This window comes from Schistocerca cancellata, chromosome 3 (assembly GCF_023864275.1).
Source record: "Schistocerca cancellata isolate TAMUIC-IGC-003103 chromosome 3, iqSchCanc2.1, whole genome shotgun sequence".
NCBI classification, from domain to species: Eukaryota; Metazoa; Arthropoda; class Insecta; order Orthoptera; family Acrididae; genus Schistocerca; species Schistocerca cancellata.
In genome coordinates, this window is record NC_064628.1 from 542,754,555 (window position 1) to 542,779,009 (window position 24,455).

A 24,455-nucleotide genomic window follows, 5' to 3' on the forward strand; every position below is an offset into this window, starting at 1 on the left:
TGTTAGCCAGTAAAATCAGTTCTGAATCTGACAAATGTATGAATGAAGTAAAAACTGTGTCAGAACGAGTAGATGAGTCTGAAAAAAAAATGTTCTTCAGCTAACTAACCAAGTAGAAGAGGTGGAAAGTAGGTTGGATGAGCATGACAGTAGACTATGCCAAGTTGAAACTAACCTCAAACATGGAATTAGCAGTAGTGGGTGTAGTTTTGTGGTAGAATCATCTGAAATTTTATATGTCACTAACAGACAGTTTTTATGTTTTGATCCAACAGGAAATGTGCATCCAAAAGAATTTTGGAATGATTTTGAAGGTGTATTACCTAGTTTATGGTCAGACAAACAAAAAATAGGTTATATTACGTCAAAATTCTCAGGAGAGGCCAGAACTTGGGGGGTTATGACTACTGAACAGTACGATACTTTGGATAAATTTAAAAAGGCATTTTTGAAAGAATATTGGGGTAAGCAAAAACAGATGGAGTTATTAAATAGCTTCTGGGCGGGGGAAAAGTTTAAACCCAGAAGGGAAAGTGTAAAAATGTTCGCGTTAAAGTGGATGACAAATTTGTCATACGTGAACAAAAAAATCAAGCCAGAGCAAATTGTTATGGGTTTGGAAGGTAAAATACCTATGCACTGGCGGAACAAACTTATTGCAGCGCCGAGGGATGATGTACATAAGTTCATTAGTTATTTGGAGAGGGTTGAAAAGTTATTGCATGAGGAGGAACATGCAAATTGTAATGACAGACAACCAAATGATGCAGGACCGCGACATAATGTAAACATTAACAGAATTGGCGTGTTCCGTGGAAATGGCAGGGGCAGAGGTGCCGGGAGGTGGCACTATCCTGAAAATGATAGGCGAAGTAATGGGGAACAGGTGCACGATTATTGATCGTATTCTCCAGTGCAAGAGAATGATGTTGCGCAAAGGCAGCAGCAGAGAGGGGTAAACGTAAGAAAGAATACCGAATTACAGAATCCGTCAAACTAAATGCCGTCTGTGAAAGGGCTAGCATTTACCAGATGGGAAGTAGTAGTTTGAGCCCGCTAGCAAAACCTTTTGTATGTGTTAATAGTAACCAGACAGGGACTGTAAGGGAGCTACAGGAGAAGGTAGTAGCAACAGACGAAACGAGCTACGTAAAAATCTGTACATTTAATGGAGGTTTGGAGGATTTTTTGGATAGATATAAACAAGATAAACACTGTATTGCAGACGAGAGGGATGGCGTATTAGTGGAAGATGTGGCAGAATCCGATTGCAAGAAAGTGGTTAGCAACCAAGTTGAAGTCGAGTCATGTTCTGAGGAAGGAGAAAGTACAGAGGCTGCAGAATTACAGGAAATTAAGTGATGCCAGTGTGGAGGAAGTATTAGTGTCTATAAATGATGATATTTGTGAGGCTATTAGGGAGAAGCAGGAGGATGGTGACCAAAATGGGGGTCGACCAGTTAATAGTGGAGAAAGGGAAGAGAGAAAGGCTACAATGGAGAATAGTGAAGTGCTAGAAGGGAGTTTTGAGTTGTCAATTAGTATGGGGGAAAAAGTGGTGAAGGTGGTTCTGCAAAAATCTGTGTAATTTACGGAAACAGGCAAGGTTTCGATAGAAGAGAGGTTGTGAACGACTTGTTGGAGGAGGGTGCTGATACTAACAAAGAAAGGAAAGTATTGAATCAACCAATAATTAGTCTGCAACTGTGTGATGAAGAGGTACAGTGTTTAGCAGATACAGGTAGTGATTTATGTGCTGTGAGTAAAGGTTGGTTAGAATCATTGCAAAAAAGGAATGATCTTGTAATTATGCCAGTGATGGGGGTACATATTATTGTAGCTACTGGAAAAGTGAAAAAACCTGTTAGACATGAAGTTCTGTTGCCAGTGAAAATAAATGGGGTGGAAGTATTCTATAATTTCCTTATAATTCCTGATCTTTGTATAAAAATGTTGATTGGTGTAGATTTCTTTAACCATTACAAAGGGAGATTAAATTTTAAAGAAAGTGTAATAATTTTTGAAATAAATGGGAAAGATGTGGTTGTGCCATTTTTTCGAAAAGACTATGTGATCGATGAAGAAGTAGCCAGTATACCAGTTAGGTATTGTAGAAGGACAGAGGGTTTGGGGGACTACAATGAGTATGGAGATGATGTGGGGGTGGACCCTGAGGTAGATGTGAGTTAAGCTCGGAGGCCTCAGAATGCATTGCAACCTATGGAATGCGAGGTATTTGACAAACACCAGGTGCTCAAGTTACTGGCAGTGCTATTTCATTTTCTTTTCGTTTTGCCGGTCTTCCTCTTCTAATCATTCTGAGCTGAATCTATCTTCTGTAATATTCTTCTCTATCAGGGAAGGTGTGTTTGTTGGTGTAAGATGGAGTCATGGGAATAGGATGAAGTAAGTTTTGTGGTGAAAGAGATGGGGGTCAGTTTGTGATTGAAGGCTGAGTGCCATATACAAATATGAGAATAACCAGACGTGACAAGGGCAGTTAGTTAAGGAGATCTAGGTGAAGAATATTTTTTACGAGTGGAGTATGAATGAATGTGGAAAATATATGTATATTTTGTAAATACAATTCTTGATTTATGTTACATAGTGGTGAAACTATGAGGAAGAAGTGATGAAAAGAGACACTACATAAAAAGTGGTAACTATGTACTATAAAAATGTTTGTAAATAATTGTTTGTAGGAAATGTGTTTTTTACCATTAAATATTTTCAAGTTGAGTGAAAGTTAAATAGAAAAAATGAATATAACCTTTGCTTGCAATAGCAACTAGTTCTTTCAAATTCATTACGTTTTTGGAAAAGAAGTAAACTTTAGAAAAGATTTTCGAATAGATTTGATCTTGCTAATTTGAGTAAGCAATACTCTGTTAATTTACTTTCATTTGAATTCAAGTTAAACTAAATAGTAAAAAATGTAAATAATCTCCTATACTATAAGTAATTGTATATTAGGATGTATATAAAGCAAATAGGCTTAGACAACAGTATGGTTTCAGGGACAGCAATGCATGTAAACCATGGAGCGACCAATAAGTAGAGAACAGAGGTGTGTTATGGACGCTACAATGCAAGGTGCCATACTCAAGACTCACGGAAGAATGTGTGATAAAGAGGCGATAGTTATGTGCAGTTTTTTTTAGGACACCAACCGCAGTGCCTGAACAGGGACATTCAAAAAGTAAATGTAGGAATGTTTTCAAGTAAGAGGATTATTACAAAAGAAATTAAAGATTTTAGACTAGGTTAGTTATAGACTGCCAAGTCCGGAGTAAGAGATTTGTGATTTTAGTCTATAAGAATGAGAATACTTATTGTGAAATATATTGTAATTTTAAGTCAGGATCAATATTAGTATAATATTAAAACTTTTTGGAATCAAATTTTATAATCATAGGGGGTGTGAGGCGTAATGCCTTACAACGATCCTGCCTTGGAGGTGGTTAAGTGGGAGATGTGTCACAGAGCTGGAGATTGACACATGGTGACGCGAGACTGGACGCACACGTAGTTTATGTATCAGCCAATAGAGGACAATATTGGATACAGGTACCGTGATTTTAGTTTTGATTGTGCCCACTAGAGTGCACTAAAGTAATAGAATGGTTTTCATAAGCTGTTATAGTATTTTCATAAAGTGTTATTATGTCTTTTTGTGTATGTAAACTGTTACAAATGTGTTTTAGCAGTATGAATGATGTGTGAGTGTGGATTAATGTTAATATGAAGATAATTGTTTAACGAGTTATTTAGTAGGATTTAGTGTGGGAACATTTCGAAGAAGTATGGATATGAACAAAGGGGATTTTTGTAGAATGGATTTGTAAAGTAAGTTTATGGTAGAGGGAAAGTTAATTCAGGTATAAATAACAATAGTAAATAACTTTATGCATAAGCAAAACTTCAACATATTAGATCATTACGTCGGTAAAAAGTGCAGTTGTGAGGTTTACTATTTTGTGATTGGTTATTGATGAAAAGCGCGGACTGCCGCTGGAGAATGTTGTTTTGCTATTGGCTGTTGAGTAAACTGACCAATGGTAAAGCAATATTCCTCGCACGCCTTTCTCTGCTGGTAGAAAAGACTTAGGTTATTCTAGAGAAGAGTCAAAGCCTAGCCATGAAACAGATCTGACGTGTGTAGTAGTAGTTCCGATGGAAACGATAAGTTGCCGGATCTAACGGTGTTCCATACATCAAAAGTGTTGGAAAGTGGCGGCATAATTATTCCGATGTGTGTGTAGAAATTTCAGAATTTTTAAGTGAATTTTGTGACGAGAAAAGACATATATTCCGCGTGGTGTATTGAGCAGGTCGGTGGCTAAAAACTGTGACTGAAGTTTGGTACCGACAGACTTCATATTTGGCAAGCATTCTCAATCAAAAACAATCAGTATTTATGTAGCTATTACATTTTCGGTAAATGCAACACCATAAACTTGCTAACGTGAGTGAAAGGGATTGTGAGTGACTGTGTTAACACTAGCATGGGCTTGGCAGTGATACTTGTTCACCTAAGTTTCAGAATCTATTAACTGAGGACAAAATTTCCAACCTTTCATTTAGTGACAAAACTTTCTCCCGAAACATAGATTAGTGACTTTAATTGCAGCCTGGTTCACGTCGAAGTCCAGTAGGTTTCACTCGGCTTTCCTACTGATGACCTGCTGAGACAATGTTCACAGGTAGGTGCAGGTCCATCGTAAAGTGACGGAAAGAACCGCACCGCCGCAAAGTCTATGAACACCATCCACCTGCCTCGAAACGGCTGCCTATGGTTTTAGGTGATACCCAGGATATAGCAGATGTTTGTCTGGCACTAAACATTGTAGTAGCTACTCAAGTGATGTCACAGTCCAAGCCAGGTTCTGTTTTTCACAGCTGTCTGGAACTAGGAACTGTGAAACTTCCTCAATCCACTAACATCATCCATGCATAACAGACAACTTGTAATTCTTATGTTGCCCAAGTCTTCTGAATGACTCACAAATTTATACCCAAATCCTTGTTATAACTTCACTCAAATTTCCTTAACAGAAAGAAGTGCCTTATGTAACTCAATCACGACTCCCATAATTTACACCAATTTCAGCAGATTATGGTACACAGCCATGAGTGCGAGTCTGTGGTGGTGGATACCATGCAGACGACATATGGATATTTGGAGTAGGCATCAATGATAAGTAACCGCATGGACCCCAAAAACGAGACCGCAAAATCAAGATGGATGTTGTCTCAGGCCCAGCGAGGCACAGGCCAGGGTGAGAATGACTGAGGGGGGCTTGCCTGGTGATGCGCACACACAGTGCAGCTGCGGACCAGGCGATCAATATCGCCATCAACGCCGGGCCAATACACGTGCCAGTGGTGTAACAAACTGAGCACGCAATGTCGAAAATCCAGAGGGATGACCACCCAATGGGCATCCAACTCCGTGGCCAACAGAAGGACATCATCGACCACGGAGAGCTGGTGGGACACATGGCACCAAGTGCTGAAGTCAGTTTGCATCTGATGAGTAAGATAGGATGGCCAACCGTGGACCACGTAGCAGAGAACCTGCTGCAAGATAGGGTCTCTGAGTGTAGCCATGGCAATGTGAGCAGCCATAAGAGGCAGACCGTCCGACGCATCCTAGCGAGCAGAATAAATGTGAAAGCAGAGGACCTACTGTTGGTCAAATGCAGGATCGGGGCCTGCTGGGAGACGTGACAAAGTGTCCGCATTAGCATGGTGGCTGGTGGGCCTATACCAGATGGTGTATGTGTAATTCCGTAAAAATAACGCCCGGCACTGCAGACATTGAGCCGTCCTCTCTGGAAGGTGAGAGTGGGGTCCAAAAAGCGTAACTAAGGGTTTATGGTCCATCAGGAGGGTGCACTTCGCCCCAAAGAGATTGATGTGAAATTTGTCGACGGTGAACACTATCGTCAGGGCCTCCTTTTCAATCTGAGAGTAGTTCCGTTGTGCCAGGGTCAACATCTTATATGCATAAGCGATGGGCTGTTCTGAGCCATCGGTATTCCAATGTGTGAGGACTGCTCCAATGCCGTATGCCGACATATCAGCCACCACAACCAAGGGGCGGTTCGGAGAGAAGGGAATAACGCAAGGGCCGGACTTAAGCATCGAATTTAAAGGGAGAAATGCCTGGTCACAGGCAGGAGTCCAATCAAAAGACACCCCTTTGTGACTCAAGTGATTGAGGGGTTGAGCAACAGAGGCAACTTAGCTAAGACCTTTAAGTAATATAAGAAACCTTGCCCAAAAACACCTGGAGTTCAGATAAGTCCTTGGGACGAGGAAGAGCATCAATGGCCGCGACATTGCGATCCGAAGGGCGAATGCCATCTTTGCTAAGTCAGTGGCCTATGTATTCCACTTTCGGAAGAAAAAAAACAGCACTTGTCCAGCCGAAAGCGTAAACCTGCAGATTGCAGAGCATGAAATAAGGCACTGAGGTTGTGCAAATGTTCCTGGCGGGTATGCCCAATGACCAAGATGTCATCCAGATAATTCACACAGGCTGGGAAAGGCTGTGTGAGCTGCTCCAGCAACTGCTGGAAAATTGCCGGTGCTGAAGGGACACCAAATGGAAGGCACTTGTAATTGTATAATCCGAAAAGAGTGTTGATAACCATGATGTTCTGGGAATCGGCATACAAGGGTAACTGGTGGTGTACCTCAGCCAGATCGATCTTAGAAAAGTACTCTCCCGCCGCAAGCTTGGCAAGAAGGTCTTCCTGTCGGGGAATGGGGTAAGTGTCTACTAAGGACTGAGCACTGACAGTAGCGCCAAAATCCCCACACAGCTGAAGGGACTCATTGGGTTTCCTTATGATCACCAATGGTGCACTATATGTCCCAGGCTCTAGGACGCCAGCAGCCTGGAGCCAATCAAGTTCCTGCTTGACTGCTGGCCGTAAGGCCACCGAAATGGGCCTGGCCTGGAAAAAGCGATGCTGCGCATCTGGCCAAAGAGTGATGAGCGCCTGAAAATGTAAAGCACACCCGAGATCCGTTGCAAACAATGATGCAAAAGCCTAGCATAAATCATCCTGAAAAGGAACAGCCGTGGAAACAAGCTTAACTTTGAACCGTGGTAAAAATTACAGTTTTGAAGAGCGCACCGTAGCGCGTAGTGTGAAGCAGTCGCCCTCCGTTTCTGGCGGTGGCACCGCTGTGGCAATCGCAGCATTGGTGTCTCCCTCTGGTGAGAAAGGGGGAAAGGGGCACTATGAGCTTGCCAAGGACCAGTCTGGGTCAGTCTCTCGTCCCCAGCTTGCTAGTCTGTCTGTCGTCCGAATTTGTGAGGCAGTTAGTGTCTGTCTGTCGTCCAGAGTGCTAGTATGTCTTTCGTTCGGATCAATCTTCAAAGCTGGATAAATGAGAGTCTTTCCACTCCGCCAGTAAGAGAACTCAGCGAGTGGTCGCCTGGTCGGGGCTTAGTTCCTGCATCTGAGTCTGTGCGTTAGGCCACCAGTATGCTCGAGTTGCTCAGGCAATGGTCATTGGCGGTTGGATCGATCGGTTGGTCGGTCGTGCAGTGAGACACAAGATGACTTGTCCACCTTGAGCGTCGGCGCTTGTGAGGTCGCCACGTGAGTCCAGTGGGCCGCATCGTATAGCGAGGGGTAGTGGCTTCGCGGTTGACACGAGAGCAACAGGAGTCAACCAACAACATTGGTCTGGCCGGTGCAAGCTGCGACGCCGTGATATGGGAGATCGGTGCGCCTTCCTGCGTCCGTTGAAGCGTCTGGCAGCGGACGGTTCGAGAGAGGAACTTGGGGGTGCTGCGCCAGGTTTTCTCCAGAAATTGCAGTTTATTAGAAGTTAAGTGATTGTTGATATGTTGTTTCATTTACTTGTTAAATTCTACTTGTTTTCTTGGTGAGGTCACCAACCGCTTTGTTTTGGGGTCGTCCCACCATTCTTCTCAGTTTGCCCACCTGCGGGAAGGCGGTTATTTACGAACTGGGTGGTCCGTTTTCTTTGAAAATAAATCACGGTTCAAACTTCATCAGAAATTGAAAAGCCAAACAGCTGAAACGCATCCAGGCCAAAAATATTTGAAGCCGACAGATGGTTGACGACAAATAGGGTAAAGAGCCGAGGAACATGTTTGTATGTCACCTGGACAATGAACTGCTCACGAAGGGGAATGGAACCGTCGCCATAGGCAACCGAACACCGAGATGGAGGTGACAATGCAGGGGAGCCCAGGAGGGTATATGACCCAATATTAATCAGGGAAACAGTGGCCCCAGTGTTGACCTGAAAACTTACATCCTCAGTAAGAAGACGGAGCGTGAGGAATAGCTTCCGTGCTGATGGGTCCTCTAGCGGGATGACCAACTGCAGAGCATGTACAGTATTCTGGGGCCCAGGAGGGGCAGGATGGAAGTGAGTTGAGTGACTACAACAAACAGATCGGATGTGGCCCTCCTTCTCACACAGCATGCAAGTTTTCCAGCAGTGGGGGTAATCAGCTCAAGAGTGTGCGGTAAAGCACTGTGGGCAACACGGAAGTGGGCCGCGTGAGGCTGTGAAGCCATAGAGATGTCAGAAAAAGAGGAGTCCCGACGATTCTCGCCTCTGTTGGCCGGGCCACGTCAACGTTGTGAGGACGGAACCCGCAGAGATGCACTGATCGCCGCCACTTGCGGCCATGCCATGAGATGCTCGTTATCCACCTGAGCAATTTAAAATTAGTGGGCAATGTGGAGAATCTCTTCCAATGAGGGATTATCAAGTTTCAACGCCGCAGTGTGGACCTCTGGATCGGGAGCAAGCTGAACCACCACATCCCGGATCAGGGAGTCCACATACGAAGCCTTAAACTGCTGATTGGCGCATGTAAAATTGCATCCACCCTGCCAGTCCGTGACCCAGGAACGATATGACTGACCAGGTTGTTTATGGTACTGGTGGAATTCCAGCCAAGAGGCGACCAAATGATAGCAATGTGAATAATAGTTTGTCAGCAACAGACATATCTCCTGGAGAGAGAGAGAGAGCCACAGGATAGGACAAGGGTGCCAACCTGAGGAAAAGAAAGAATGTGTCTGGGGAGGTCCAAGACAAAAACAACAAGTGCTGCAAGGGGTCATCTGTGACCTGAAAAGCCATCAAATGTTGTTTCAGCTGATGTAAGTATGTTTCCCAGTCTTCATTAGCGTCATTAAATGGTGGGAACGACGGCAGACATGGGAAAGCATCAGACATCCAAGGACTCGGAAGCTGTTGTGGTAGCGTGTCCCTGGCATTGACTTTGTCCGTTAGCAACCGCATCGAATTCTGTAAGATGTCTAAATGGATCTGCTGCTGCTGCTGTTGTTCCAGAAGACAGACCAGCTTAGCTCCATGCAAACAAAGACTACCGTTTACGTCATCGGCAAAATGTTGTACCTGTGATGGGAATGGTCGCGGGGTTGTCCCAAATGAAAATACGGCGGGACCAAACGGGATCGGCCCACAAACAGACAAGACAGACGAACGGGAATGGAAGGACAGGGACGACTGAATGGAAGGACAGGCATGACAACAGACAGCCGAGCAAGACACCAAGATCAATGACAAAGTATTAAGCAACAGGGTCACAATAGATAACCTCACAAAATCAAAATGACATCCACTCGTAAACGGGAAGTAAGCACACACAACGTAAACACAATGTCTGTAAGCAAGATATCAACCGACTCAACGCGAATACCAGACTGCCTCACTGAGTGAGAGGCAGCCGCCTACACAGTGGCGCCCTCACGTTAGACTCGGGCTAGGAGCACACGCAGCCACAGCTTACGGCGCGACTGCTGCAGAGTCCTCTAGTGGTCATCTAGTTCCACGCCGACTGGCACTGACTCGAAACCCACTGCCCTCGGTACCAGACTATCCTAAGCCTATCCTTTTTTCTTGTCATTTTCAATTACATACAACATAGGGCAGGGAGGGCTGTAGAGGCGTGGTGAAGCCAGTTTCCCTAAGGGAGTAACCCCGATACAAATCCAGGTCCTCCAGGTTGGTGGCTGATCATGGGGCTAACAACCCCATATCGGAAAAAAAGTTACTGTTCAGCAACCAATTCACAGAGAGAACTGGACTGTCTCAAACTTACGACAACCAGCACATGTCAAATGGCAACGATTTCGGTATATACAAACATGGAATGTAATAAGTATTTTTTAGGTGGGAGCCAGTAGGAAGCTCGAGGAGGAATTATTGAGGTACTGAATTGATGTAGCAGCATTGCAAGAGGTAAGATGGAAACAAAGAGGTGGCTGATCTCCAGCATTATACCTTGATCAATAGCGAGCAAGAAGAAAATAGATTGGGAACAGGTTTTATGGTAAAGAGGTCCGTCAGTCACGCCACGGTGGAATATGAAACAATAAACCCCAGATTATGTCGACTGAGGCTGAAGGGAAAATTTCTCCAACTTGTCGCTGATTAGTGTGCATGCCCCAACGAAAGATGCAGATGAAGAAGATAAAGAAGAATTTCATGAGAAATTGGAGCAAGTATATGACAAGCTGCCAAAGTATGATGTCAAAATTATCCTGGGGGATTGTATTGCTAAAGTAGGTAAAGAGAAAGAGAACCAACTGGTGACAGGTCTCCACAGTAAACATCTGGAATCAAATAACAATGGTTGGAAACTGATTGAATTTGCTTTTAGCAAAGGATTAATGATTAAAAGCATGTGTTTCCCGCACAAAGACATTCATAAGGAGACTTGGGTATCACCAGATTGGTTGACAAGAAATCAAATAGATCATGTACTATAGATGGATGGCATGCCTCAGATATTTTGGATATGATTAGCCGGCGAGGAGCGGATATAGACTGAAGGCCATCTTTTGGTAAGAATCAAAACCTTAGAAAGGATTGCAGTAAAGCCAGAAGGGCTGGGTTGGAGAAACGTAGAGTCTACAATATGGAGATGCTCAAAGATCAGAAGAAAATGGAAGAGTATACGAACAAAGTGCAAGAGAAGTTGCAAAGGATCAGTGGGATGGAGGGAAAGGATATCAACGTACTATGGGAGGAAACTAATATAGCTTTAAATACAACAGCTCAAGAAGTACTTGGAGAAAGAGGAAAACAGAAAAGAAACAGATGGTTTGAAGAGGAGATGTCAGAGGTGCTATATGATAGAAATCAAACTCGACAAAGAATGCTACAGAGACCAACATGAAATAATGTGGCTACATGAAATAATGTGGCTACATTTAAAGAGAAGAGAAGGGCAGCTAAGAATTTAGTGTGGATTAAAAAGACAGTACAGGAAAGGGAATGGATGGATGGATTAAATACAAAACTACTTTGAAAATAAGCAGGAGAGGAAATTCTTTTATGGTGTGGGACAAATAATGAGAGGATATCAGCCAAGGATGGACATGCTGAGAGAAGAGACAGGCAGTTTTATTGTTGGAAAGGAAAAAAAAATAATAGAAACATAGGCACAACATTTTGAAGTGTTACTGTCAGACAGACACATCGTAAGTGAAGAGAGAAATGGAGGGGCTACAGAAGAAACTGAAGAAGAACATGAGGTGGATGGAGATGATAATGCAGTGGACACAGAACCACCATTGATATAAGAGCTAAGAGTAATTATAAAGCAACTGGGGAATAACAAAGCTCCTGGATACGACCTAGTAACAGCGGAATTGATAAAACACGGAGGTGAAATATTAGTATGGAGGGTACATAAAAGTTACAATGGCCTGGGAAACAGAGAAAATGCCACAGGACTTGACGTTAGCAACCATTTGCCATATACATAAGAAAGGATCACACAACCACTGTAAGAACTACTGACGAATATCTCCGCTTAGTATCATCTACAAAATCCTTTCTCTACTTACTCTCAAGGAGAGTAAGTAGAAGAGCAGAAAAGATTCTAGGTGCGTACCATGCAGGTTTTAGACCTGGGAGGTCTACAGCTGACCATAGCTTTACAGTACGTATGATGTCGGAGAAGGCTTACGAATATAATGTAAGATTAGATCATCTGTTTATAGAGTTTAAATAGGCCTATGACAGAGTTAAAAGATCAGCACTGTGGGAAACAATGCATATATTCAAATTTCCTTAGAAGCTAATAAAATTAACTAAGATGACCCTGGAAAACAGTAAAAGCTAGGTTAAAGTTCAGGGATGTCTGTCGAGATAATTCCCAATGGAAGAAGGCCTAAGACAGGGAGACCCATTATCCCCAGTAATATTCAAGCTGGTGTTAGATAATGCGGTCAGATCAATAACCACAAACCCAGGAGGCAATATTCACAACAGACTTCTGCAAATCTTAGACTTAGATGATGTAATAATAAGTGCTAAAAGTACGGAGGCACTTACATGAGCCTTCTAAGAGTTTGAAGCTGCTGCCAAGAATCTTGGTTTAGAAATCTAAGTATATGGTAACTGAGAGAGTTAGAAGAAACACAGATGATCTACAGTTAGAAGGGTACAGCTTTGAAAGAGTAGATAGCTTTATTATCTTGGATCAGTAATAACATCAGAAAAGAAAGTGGAGGCAGATATAACAAACTGAATTAAGGCTGCCGACAGACCACATAAAGCACTACAGACCATGCTCAAAAGTAAGAACCTAAGTAGGAAACTAATTCTTATGTATGGCAGCGAGACATGGGTATTGACAGAGGCTTTGGAGAAGAAGCTAAATATATTGGAAAGGAAAGTGCTGAGGAAGATTTTTGGTCCTGTAAAAAAAGGTGAGATACGTTGAATTAGGAGTAATGAAGAAATATGGGCTCTGTACAAAGAACCTGATTTGGTAACCTCAATCAAAATGGGAAGGCTAAGATGGTTAGGATATGTCCAGTGTATGACATAATAAAGGCTCCCGAATAAGAAGAAGAAGATGATGATGGGACATCCTGGTGACAGGAGGAGGAGAGCACAACCGCATGTGAGATGGTTGGAATATGATGTGGAAGCCAACTAGAGAGTAGTGGGAGTGAGGAGATGGTGCAGGCGTGCTGAAGACCAAGACGATTGGAAATCTGTGATTGATGAGGCCAAGGTCCTCAGAGGACCATAGTGCCATGGAGTAAATAAGTTAGTAAGAATCTCATAAATGAACTACACACCTGTGTTACAACTTGGACTAGATTTATGAACATGAATTGGAAAAGACATGATCCAGCACCTTTATTTACAGTTATTGTTAAGTTGGTCGACTTTAATGTTTCTAAAGTGTCTGTCTAATTGCAATAAGCATAAGTATTACGAGCACTAGCAGACAAACTTTATATGCAAACTCCTAATTTTAGCTTTTTAAGCCTAAAGAATCACACAGGCTTTCCCTTCCTCTTTCTGATACTGTTATCACTGGACTTGGCTCCATTAACCAATTTTTAAATACAATATTAGCAAATATAAAAAAAAAACAGAAGAAAATGAAAAACAAATGAAAGCAAAAAGAAATATTGACACGTAAGTAAAAATATGGCTGAAATGGATGAAATAATGTTTTTTACTTGCTTAAATATTTTCAAATAAATTAAGAAGACATGACAGCTACTTATATAAAAATACTCATCTCAAGTACTCACACAATGTATAGCTGGCATCAAGCACAATTCCACTTCCTCTATGCTGAAGCAACTGTATCTGCTCACTGTGTCGCTGTTCACTTTCATCCTTCAATGTGACATCTCGTCTGTAGTCTACACTATGTAGTTGGGACAGCCTTTGGTAGCAGGAGAGGACAAAATACAGGGTTAAAATAACAAATACAGCAGATAATTCTAGAAAGCAGCTGGGTTCGTTCTATGGAAAGCATATCACCAAATTGATGCTAAAACAAGAATACTTCCTTATCTTCAAGTTAAAACAAGAATTATTTTAAGTCTAATAAATATTTACATGTGATTGAGAACTACCGTGCGACCAAAATTAAAGATGTTTCAAACAATGGTCTGTAGCCAATACAAACAACAGAAAGGTAGTATGATAAGTTTAAGTTTTCTTATTCATTTAAGCTTTCACTAAATAGTCTGCAAATTTGTACTAGAGTGTTGTGCTTAGCAATGTGGAAGCTCATACATGAACTAAACAACTGTGTGATACAAACAGAACATAAATTGCAAAAATACAATGTAACATCTTTATTTACTAGATCAATGAAACTACTAACTTATCTGCAAGAGCCTGAAGATCTTCCTTAGCCTCCTCAGACTGAGGAGGTACTGGTGTTTGTCCCACTTGAACCAGTTCAGACTGATCCAATGAGGCAGCACCACTCAAAAGAGAGTGGTGTGGGGACGAAAGTGACACACTTCGAACTGGTGTGGAGGTCGCTGATATTTTCCCCAACTTATTTCGAAGGTCCTCGTTAACTTTTAAGGCATTCGAAAGTCTTAGTTGGAGAGTATCACGCTCCTCTAACAACTGATGACAGAAAAAAAATAAACATGATCTGCAAAACATGTATATGTTATGCGTGTATGCATCTGAAATAAGCCCTAAAATTTATATTATAATGAAAAATAATTATAAAGAGCAATGGAAATTAAAGCACAGTATTCATCAAGCCCAATTTCTTGATGAACACCACAATGCTTTAGTATAAGTGATCCATTGGAGGTAGGCACTATTGGCTGTGTAGACCTTAATCAACCAGTTATGAGAATTGGCATACTCTAACTGAATGTGAAATCTAGCCAATAGTGTAATTAACATTTTGCACATATAAAGCCTTCCAAGACATGAAGATCAATTTGATTATTGTCAAACATATTAAAACTTAGCCTTCTGCCACAATGTGTGTGATGAAGTGGAACATGCGGATCTTTTTTAGTTGCAGTGTGGGACTACTTGACCTTAGACCTGCTTAAAATTCCTCTTCCACATAGTTCCAGGTCATTTAACATCTATACTTTTGTGGCTCACACTCAGCTTTACCACACTGCATCAGATGTTATCCTTTCACCTTGTTCTGGCTTCTTCCCCTTCCTTCAGTCTGATTGGGTCTTCTGAACAAAGATTTGAACACAGTCAGTTTTCAAGCATCTTACGTACACATGCAGTCCAATGTAGCATTCTCTTCCTCAGTACCTTGTGGTTTTTGTAAAGCATGTGTAGTTCTTCATTTTTTCAGATTCTCCAAACCAGGGGGCACTCACTTTTGAATTGAATAATGTTCATTTTTTATTTTCTTTCAAGTATTAGCAGCTATTTTTCATCTTTGTTTCCAAGAGTGTCTCATCCACATAGCAGAATAGGCTCAATGACTGGTAGAGATATTTGAGTAGTGTGTTTTCTGCTGTGATATACTAATTTTTAAATCTGTGCAAGAACACCCGGAGCAATGTAGTTACTGATATAATGTTCAGAAGTGATAGAAATTGTGACCATTAGACTTAATTTAGTTCATTGCTTAGGTATCCATGTCAGTCAAGAAGAGGTCACTCCTAATTATACCGTTAAGTGCCATTTTTTTGCCACTCTACAGAAGTTCAATAAATCATAATACAAGAGGGTGGGCATAGAAAGGGGACATAAAACTCTACTACTGTAAAAGACCACTTATATGTTGAACCACATATACCTGTAAAGTTATTTACAAGTATAATAGTACTAATCATGTGTGAAAAATGTGCACAAAGCCACATTTTCCTTAATATTGTGGAATCAGTGCAAGAGGATTGTGCACTGTGGTTTCATAGTGGTCATTATCATTTCCCTCATTCCCTATTCCATTCATGAATGATGCAAAGAAAGAATGACTGCTGACAAATATCTGTTTTTATGTTACCAAGGTAAATATGTAAGAGCAAAACCACAGTTTAATCCTAGTTTAATTAAACAACGATAAAATAAACTTACACATGTGAGATAAACCACTGTTTAATTAAACAATAATAAAATATACCTTTCATTATATCACTCTGTTACCACATACAAGTCCTACCCCGTAGTAATAACCCTCTCAAAGCATTAAACACTGCACAGTTGCATCACATCCTTACCAAACTCTTATTTCATTACTAATTATCTCATAGACAACTACCTCATTGGGGAATTGTGCTGCCAGCTCGGAATCTGGGTAATTTTCTTGCACGTATCGTAAATTTCTTCTCATTTAGCTTGCTGTTTATTTTACGTTACTGCAACTCATTTGGATTTGCGACAACACAACTTATTACTTTGTTAGCTGAAGCAATAATTAACAAATAGGTACTGGCTCACAATTGTAAACCAACAATGGAACACTACAAAATAATGTTATCTGTGATTGGCGCACTTTGTACAAAGGCGTGCCTGCCCAAGGGTTAATTATGTATCGAGTAGTATATGCTAGGAAGTGTTGATTCCAGTGACAAATCTGATATGTTAAGCTTATACTTTGTTCACTAAACAACTGTGTGGAACTGTACTGAATGCCTTCTGGAAGTCAAGGAGCATGGCACCAACCTGATACCTTTGTCTTTGACACACTGTTCCACATGATCTCTGCTAACATATGTCTTAATACGCATGTTCCATAATACTAAATACTAGCATCAAAGTGGTTGTTGAACTATTGGGTTGGTGCATAATTTTGTAGTGTTTTACCATCAGTTTCATAAACACAACTGATACACATGGCAGAGACTTTAGTCACCATCACTATTTTCAACAGTATGCTAATGCTGGGGTAACTTTTTGATTCTACGACTGTATAAATCATATGTTTTGAGGTGAAGCCATGTTTGGAGTGCATTTTCATCCAGGAGGTAAGTTTCTTGAAGGCCGTTTGATAGAGAGTGGAAAAGATGAAAACCTGACGACACAAGATCAGGTTAACAAGGTGGGTATGGGATGACTTGCCAACTTGACTCATGTATAGTGTTCAGAATGTAGGCAGGTGTTATCGTGGAGTAGCACCACTTCATCCAGTCTTCCTGACTGTTGCTCTTGGAGTGTGTCTGCAAAATGTCTCAGGTGTTGACAATAAATGTCAGCAGTGATGGTCACAGCTTGTGGAAGCAATTCGTGGCAACCACACCATAGTTGTTCCACCAGAATGAATAACATTATCTTTTGTGGATGTGCACAGGTCTTTGTACCGGGAGTTGCTGCTTTGTTTGGGCTCAACCATTCTTTTCTTTTCCTAAGTTAGCATAAGGACACCATTTTTCATCAACAGTGACAATGCAGGATACAAATGTTTGGTGTTGTTCACAAGCCAACTGGCAACAAGCAAGCAGAGGTGCACATATGCCCACCAGCTGATTTTTGTGATTTTGGCTTAGACCCATAAATCCAATTCTGAACCTTCCCCATTGTATGCAAATATTGCACAAGGGTAGAATGATCACAGTTCATCTCAGTTGCCAGTTATCGAGTAAACTGACATTGTGGATTAATGCATTTAAACTATTTCCATCAAAACATGAAGCTCTTCCTAAATGTGTAGAGTCATTATTGTCAAAAAGGTCCTCCTTAAAAGGAGAAAACCATTTTCTTGCCATGCCCTTTCAAATGGCATTATCCCCATACATGATGCAAATGTTTCTGGCTACTTTCGCTGTTGTCACCCCTCTACAGAACTCAAACAGAAGAATATGTCAGAAATGTTCTAATTTTCCCACTTGGCACTCCCATTTTCTAGCACCCACAACTCCACTTATCACTCCGTTTTCTAGCGCCCACAGTTCCAACACTATCTTCAAATGACAATACATAAACTCAAATAGCAACAGTGAACTACAAATAAACAATGACAATCAATAAATAAACCTAAAGCAACCGGAATACAACAGGCAAAACAAAAATGCTACTAACTTGTAGACCAACCTAATATAGGAGCATCCTTTTCTGTTCATTTTAAGACTTTCAGATGCAGGGCAGTTCACTAATAGATGAACGTGTTAAGTAACCAGAAGAGAGAGAAATCGGATTACATAGCTACAACATGAAGAGAAGAGAGAGATTATCACCAGTTTTCTGGGGTAGTCTGATGTGAAATGGACAAATTGTAAAGAACCAAACTGTAGCAATATTACATAAATTATAATGCTTACTTACCTGCATGAGTTCTAAAGTCAATTCATCACATCTAACATCTCTTTGGTGCAACATATATAATGCAACATCCAATTCATTTTGCTTGCCCTCAGCCATTTCCTGTGCAATATTATCATTGCTTATCTGTGCCATATCTGAAACATCTGAAGCAGTTTCTGCCTGTTGTAACCTGAAGCTCTGATATTCCAGTTCATGAAAAGCAACCTTCTGCTCTAGTTCAGCAACTTTTTGTTCCAGATGAGAAACTTTCAGCAATTCTGCATGGAGTTTTTCAGTAAGGTGGCCGATTTTTTCATCCTTGTCAGCAATTTTTATTTTTAGATTTTTTATATCCTCTTCCTTCGCACAAAGTAATTCATTTGAAGTCCTCTCTTTTTCAGCCAGCACAATTCTTAAATTCTGTATGTCCTCATCTTTAGCAAATATCAAACTTTCCATTTGTCTCTCTGTTTCATAAATTCTTTGTCTCTCATTTTCCACATCCTGATTCTTTTCATACAAGCACTCTTCAAATTTCTGCTCTTTTTCTAGTAATTTTGTTTGTAATTCCATTATATCATTCTCTTTAGCTGCAATTACTTCTTCAAGCTGTTTATGAGAAAGGTGCAATGAGGTTTCTTCCTTCTTTTGCAACAATGTTTGCAACTGACAAATTTCTTGTTTCTTTTCTGCAAGCATTTCTTCATAGTCCTGAATTACTTTAGCCATCTGAGTCTTCACTTTGGTAACATTCTCTGTATCTGAAGTCTGCTGGATACTTGTCTCCAGGTTTTTCATGTCTCTTTCCTGTAGTATTTCATTTTGTTTCTGAAGCTCATTTCTAAGTCTTTCAATTTCAATGTTAAAATCCTTTTCCGAAATAAAGTGTTTATTTCTGTCACTCTCAAGCAGTAACTGGAAAGCTTCAAGTTCAGAAGTTTTTTCATTTAAGGCTGTGGCCAGAGTCTCTACTTTATTCTCCAGCTCTTGCAATGTCATATAGGTGCAAAGTGTCTGTGTACGGATAGATGTTTTCAGATAAGTACTTTCCGTTTCAGTTTCTTTCTCCAATTTAACAACTTGCTTATCGTCTTTAGTGTCTGAATTTGTAGAAAGATTTTCGATGTCGGTTTTCCTTTCTATTATTTGCAATGACAATTTTTCATTTAGGGATACATTTTCAGTTTTCAGGAAATCTAAAGTAGTATTTAGACTCTGAATATGTTCCTGTAAGCTGTACAGCTCATGTCTTAAAGCAGAACACTCATTTGATAAACCTAGATTTTGTTCTTCCAGTTGTTCCTTTTGGAGAGTTAGCTCCTGTATTTTACCATTATTTTCTTCTGCAATTGCTTTAAAATCCTCCTTTTCCCTGCAATGCACATTTAAGTCTGAAACAATTTTCTGATTTTCATCAATTAGCATAATATTTTCTTTTTCTAGGTTACTGAGCTTTTGCAAGCATTGTTTGTACTCATTCTCAATAGTAATATACTTCTGGATATCTGCTGACATTCTATTTAGCTCAGTACAAGCTTTGTCATATTGTTCTTTCACCTTCTCATAGTCTAGTTTCAGTTCTTCAATTTCAGCATTCTGATCACCTACAGATACATTATTTCTACAGACATTCTCAATCTGTAGCCTCAAATTTCTTTGCTCTTCCAAGAGCATTTGCAGATTCTCATTATCAGCAGCCAGAGCTGCAATCTGCTGCTCCAGTTCATCGATTTTAGAATTGTCTGATATTCCCAATTGCTTTTCTCTTAAGCTCTCATTATCTACAAAAGCTTCTCGTGCTGACTTTTCTTCGATTAACTCTGAAATCTTCCAATGGAGACCTTCAATTTCATTGCTGAGTTCTCGGTTTTTGCGTTCTCTCATTTCAACTTCTATGTCTTGCTTTTCTTTCATTTCAAGAAACCTTTCATTTGCTGAAGTTAACACATCAATTTGCTTCAAAAGTGACTCCTTTTCCACCTTTGTTGCTTCTCTTTCATTCTTGTACTCTTTCAGTTCTTTTTCTAGGGTGTCAATCTGAATTTTAAGCTCTTCTTCGATTGCAGAGTCCAAGTTGCAGAATCCATCAGCTGTCTTTAAAGCTAATTCTTGATTTTCTCTCATCAAATTCTCATTTTTAAGTTTGAAATCTTTCAGTTTTTTGAGGAGCTTGCCATTTCTTATTTGAGCTGCCTGCAATTCTTCTGATAATTTTGTCTTTTCACTTTCTAGTTCTCTTACTTGTTTTTCCAAATCTGCAACATGCGTCTTCATAAAAGTATTTGCATCAACAGCAGAGAAAGTTTCTTGTTGCTTCTGCATGTGCTCCTCTTCAAGCCTTGCTTCATTTGCACTCCATCCCCAGCCATCATCATCATCTACTGTTTCTATTGTGTCTGTAGGTTCTAAAGGAGAGTAATGCAAGCCAAAAACAAAAGACTTTCTCTGGCAAGTTTCAACTGCTTCCTCTGGCATACCATCAATTTCTAGTGGTTCTGGTACATTGGACAGTCTCTGGTTCATGTCACTACTCTCTAATGCTGCTGCTGAGAAAGAATGTTCTGCAGCCAATGATGAGTTTACATTTAACTCAATTTTCTTTAAGGCTTTATCTCTCTCTGTTTTAATTACTTCTAGTTCTATTTCCAGTTTCTTTAGTTTATCTGTTAGAAGTCTGTATTCTTCCCCTGCAGGTCTAGGTTCATCTACTAGCTGCTGACCAGTGAAAGCACTTGGATTCTGCAAATTCGGCAGATGCTCAGTCTCTTTCATGTTAACACATTCAACAGCTTTGTTAATAATTTCAGAGACTTCACTTTCAGCTGTAGATTTGATGAGTTCTTGATAAATTTTATATCTTTCCTGTTTCAAATCTGATATGCATTGTTGATAGCTAACGCACAAATCCTTGAACTGCAATAGCTCTTCAACAGAATTTGAGGATTGCTGAAGTTTTGCTTCTTTATCTTTTACTTCATTTTCTAGACAACCCACCTTACACTTCAATTCCTCTATATGCTCTTGTGATTTTAGAAGGTCTGACTTAAGTATGTCAATCTCTTCATTTAATTCTGGAACACTTTTGCTCATATCATCACTTCTTGCTTCCTGGAAAGAAGGACTGCTTGTATTTTTATTCACTGATGAAAATGCATCTCCACAGACCTCAGGCGAAGGCACACCTTGGTTTGATCCAAACTGCAACTGAAGCAACCTTTGTTGATAAGTATGTAATTCATTATCTTTTTGTGACAATAAGGTTTTCAATTTGTCAATCTCAGCAGACAAGTTTTTAATGTATTCCTCTTTACAAAGTTTGGAATCATCGTATTTTTCATCATCTGTGACTACTGGGTCAGTTTCTTGTTGTATCTTCTGGTGATCAGTGAAAAGTTGACTAACTGTCGATCTTTCACTTGGCTGGTTGTCTGCAGAAGAATTAAATTTTCTTTCTTCCTCTAATTCACTAATCCGTGAACTGGCAAGTCTAAGATTCTCATTTAAAGACTCAATTTCATCCTCAAGTGTTACCTTGACATCATTCAGCTTTTCGAGCTGTTCGTTAATATAGCGTTTTTCATTTTCTGATATTTCTAACTGATGACTTAAGCTCTTTAAGTCAGATTCCAAAGTTTCTCTGTGAAGTTTTTCCTGTTCACTTCTCGCTTTCAGATTGTGTGCATACTCTGTGGCTGACTGTTTGAGTTCAATTTCCAAGGACTCAATTTTCTCAAGAGCAACAGTATATGAGACCTCAAATGAAGATAGTCTTTCCACATCTTTCTGCAAGCTCTTTGTGGTCATTTCTGCTGACAGTAAAGATTTCTGTAAGGACTCATTTTCATCTTTCATTTCACATATTCTCCTACTGAGATCTCCATTTTCCTCTTCTGTCTCATACAAACGTTTCTTGAATGTTTCTACACTTCTCATGAGGTTAGATATTTGTGCTTCCAAAATTTCCTCACTTTCTTCAACTTCTTCTTTCTTCCTGTCAGCTTCCATCAACATATCTCTTAATGTTTCAAATTTTACTTCTAACGATCTACGCCTTTCTTCCATATTGCAAAGACCTTCCTCCAAATGTGCAGCTCTTTCTCTACTCTTTGTCAGTTCCTGTTCTAGTGCCTCTAAATACGCTTCCCGTTCTTGCAGCTTTGCTTCCATTGCAGAAGAAGTCATTTGATAATTCTCAGACATACTGCTTATCTGCTCTTCAAGATCAGCAATTCTTGCATTTTTCTGTGCAGCTGACTCCTCCAAACTTGACAATCTTTCAAGTTGCAGCTGAAGATCTGATAATTTTGCATCCTTCTCCGCATTTACTTTTATAAGAGTCTCCACTTCATTAGATTTTTTTGTGGCATCAGTTTCCATAAGTGATAATTTACCATGGAGCTCTACCAATTCATTTTCAAGCTCTACCCGTTTCATCAATATATTTTTATTTTCTTCTGTTAATTCATTTTTGAGTATATCTTTAGCAGTAAGCTCTTCTTGCAATTTATTGATTTCTTTCATAAGACTATTGATCTTTTCTTCCCTTTCCTTCATTTCTGCACTCATTTCCTGCATGATACAGCTTGTATTATTCCTCTCCTCAGATACCAGCTGAAGTTGCTGCTGTAATTCTGCACATGTCTGAGTAAGATTAGAAATTTCATTCTCAAGTTCACTGCATTTGTGACTATATTTCCTCAGGTCATCATCCTTTTCCTGCAACTGTTTATGCAGTGAAAGTATTTCACTTTCTTGCTGAGCACTAATATTTTCCTGAAGAGATTTTCCAATAGCAGCCTCTTGCTCCTTTGACTGATTTGCTGCTTCCCATAATTTTTCTTTCTCTTCATAATTTCGGACAACAACTGCTTTGGCTTTCAGGCATTTTGCAAGCTTTTTGTTTTTTGAAATTTGCTCTGTAATGTTCTGTTCAAGTTCACTGATAGTTTTATCTTTATTGCTCAGCTCATCCAATTTCCTTGCAAGATCTTCTTTGACATTAGAAAGTTCATCATCTTTCTTTTTCTGAATTTCAAAATTTTCCTCAAACTCAGCAGCAACCTTTTCCATGTATGACAATTTTTCACTCATTTCTTTTAAAGCAGTGTTGTTTTGTTCAGTAGTGCCAATAAGCATTTGATTTTCTGAAATCAAACCGACACACTTTTCTCCAATTACTGACAAAGCAACCTCCAGTTTTCCACAAATGCTGTTGTTCACATCAATGCTGCCTAAGCCAATTCTATTAATAACATCATCAACTTGTACTGATAAATTTTGCATTAGTATGTTCAAACTATTCAGTTCTTGTTCTTTGTCATTAAAAGCAAGTTTCAGTTCCAAATATTCAGAATTGACTTTTTCTAATTCCTGTGTTCTACACATAAGTTCAGCTGCAAGTTCCTGATGTTGCTTATCTACTTCTTGTTCTAGTTCTTGTAGCTTCTGAGAAACATCCAACAAAGCGACATCTTTACTTTCCAGAGCTTTTTGTTGCTCCTTTACCGTATCTTTCAGTTTATTAATAGCTTCATCTCGTGTGGCAAGAATTCGATACTGCTCACTTAGCTTTGCTTCTAGCTCCTCAGAAATTTCTTTCTGAAATCTAAGTTGTGTAGATATGACCTGATTTTCATTTATCACTTCTTCTAAATGTCTTTCTAGTTGAACTTTTTCATTTCCCAGTTGCTCCAACCTATCCTCTACTTCAGAGCATCGCTTCTTCCATTCATTTAAGTCTCCTGCCATCTCTCCAAGTTCTTTCACAATTTCAGAAATTTTATTACCATCCTCATTACTTTCTTCTCTTTCTTGTACCTGATCCCCTAAATTTTCCAATTTTGAAATAATTTCCAGTTGTAATTCCATTTCTTCTTCTCTTTGTCTGAGTTTCTCATTTAACTCTGATATTATTTCTCTTTGTTCTGCAATTGTTTTCCTTGCATGTTCAAGTTCACTTTCAAGAGGTTTCAATGATATTTCCAAATTGGAAGAATCCTTCTCCTCTTTTTCTGAGAGTTCCTGTACATCCCACTTTTCATGTTTTTCATGAAACTGGTTTGAGAATTGCTCATCATTTTTAAGAGGCTGATTATGAAACTGAACTAAAGCTGTTTTCATATTTTCTAGTTCACTGGCAAGATCATCCTTTTGTTTTAACAACATGTCAACTTGCTCCTCAAGTTCCACTGCCTTCAGTTCAGCTGTGACCTTACAGTTCTCAGTTTCTGATATGATTTGTTGCAGGTCTGCTACTTTGGCTTCAAGTGAGTTTGTTGCATGTGACTTCTCTTGTAGTGCTGTGAAAGAAAGAAAGGTTTGTATAACTTAATTTTACAACATTAAAAAAAAGCAGGATGAATTAAAACAAATAACTGATGTAAGGAAACAATGATCCCATGGGCTATCTAGTTAAGATATTC

The 24,455-nt window shown here is 39.9% G+C and overlaps 1 protein-coding gene across 1 annotated transcript in view; it reads right to left on the reverse strand.

The window, feature by feature from the left end:
• The window catches only part of LOC126175371 (protein lava lamp), a 166,539-nt gene that overhangs the window by 29,107 nt on the left and 112,977 nt on the right, over positions 1-24,455 (reverse strand). Inside the window, exons 9-11 of the mRNA XM_049922138.1 lie at positions 18,055-24,332; positions 14,180-14,433; positions 13,596-13,732 (exon numbers count right to left, since the gene is read on the reverse strand). Coding sequence (XP_049778095.1) covers positions 13,596-13,732; positions 14,180-14,433; positions 18,055-24,332 — 6,669 coding nt within the window. The remainder of the gene's footprint in view (positions 1-13,595; positions 13,733-14,179; positions 14,434-18,054; positions 24,333-24,455) is intronic.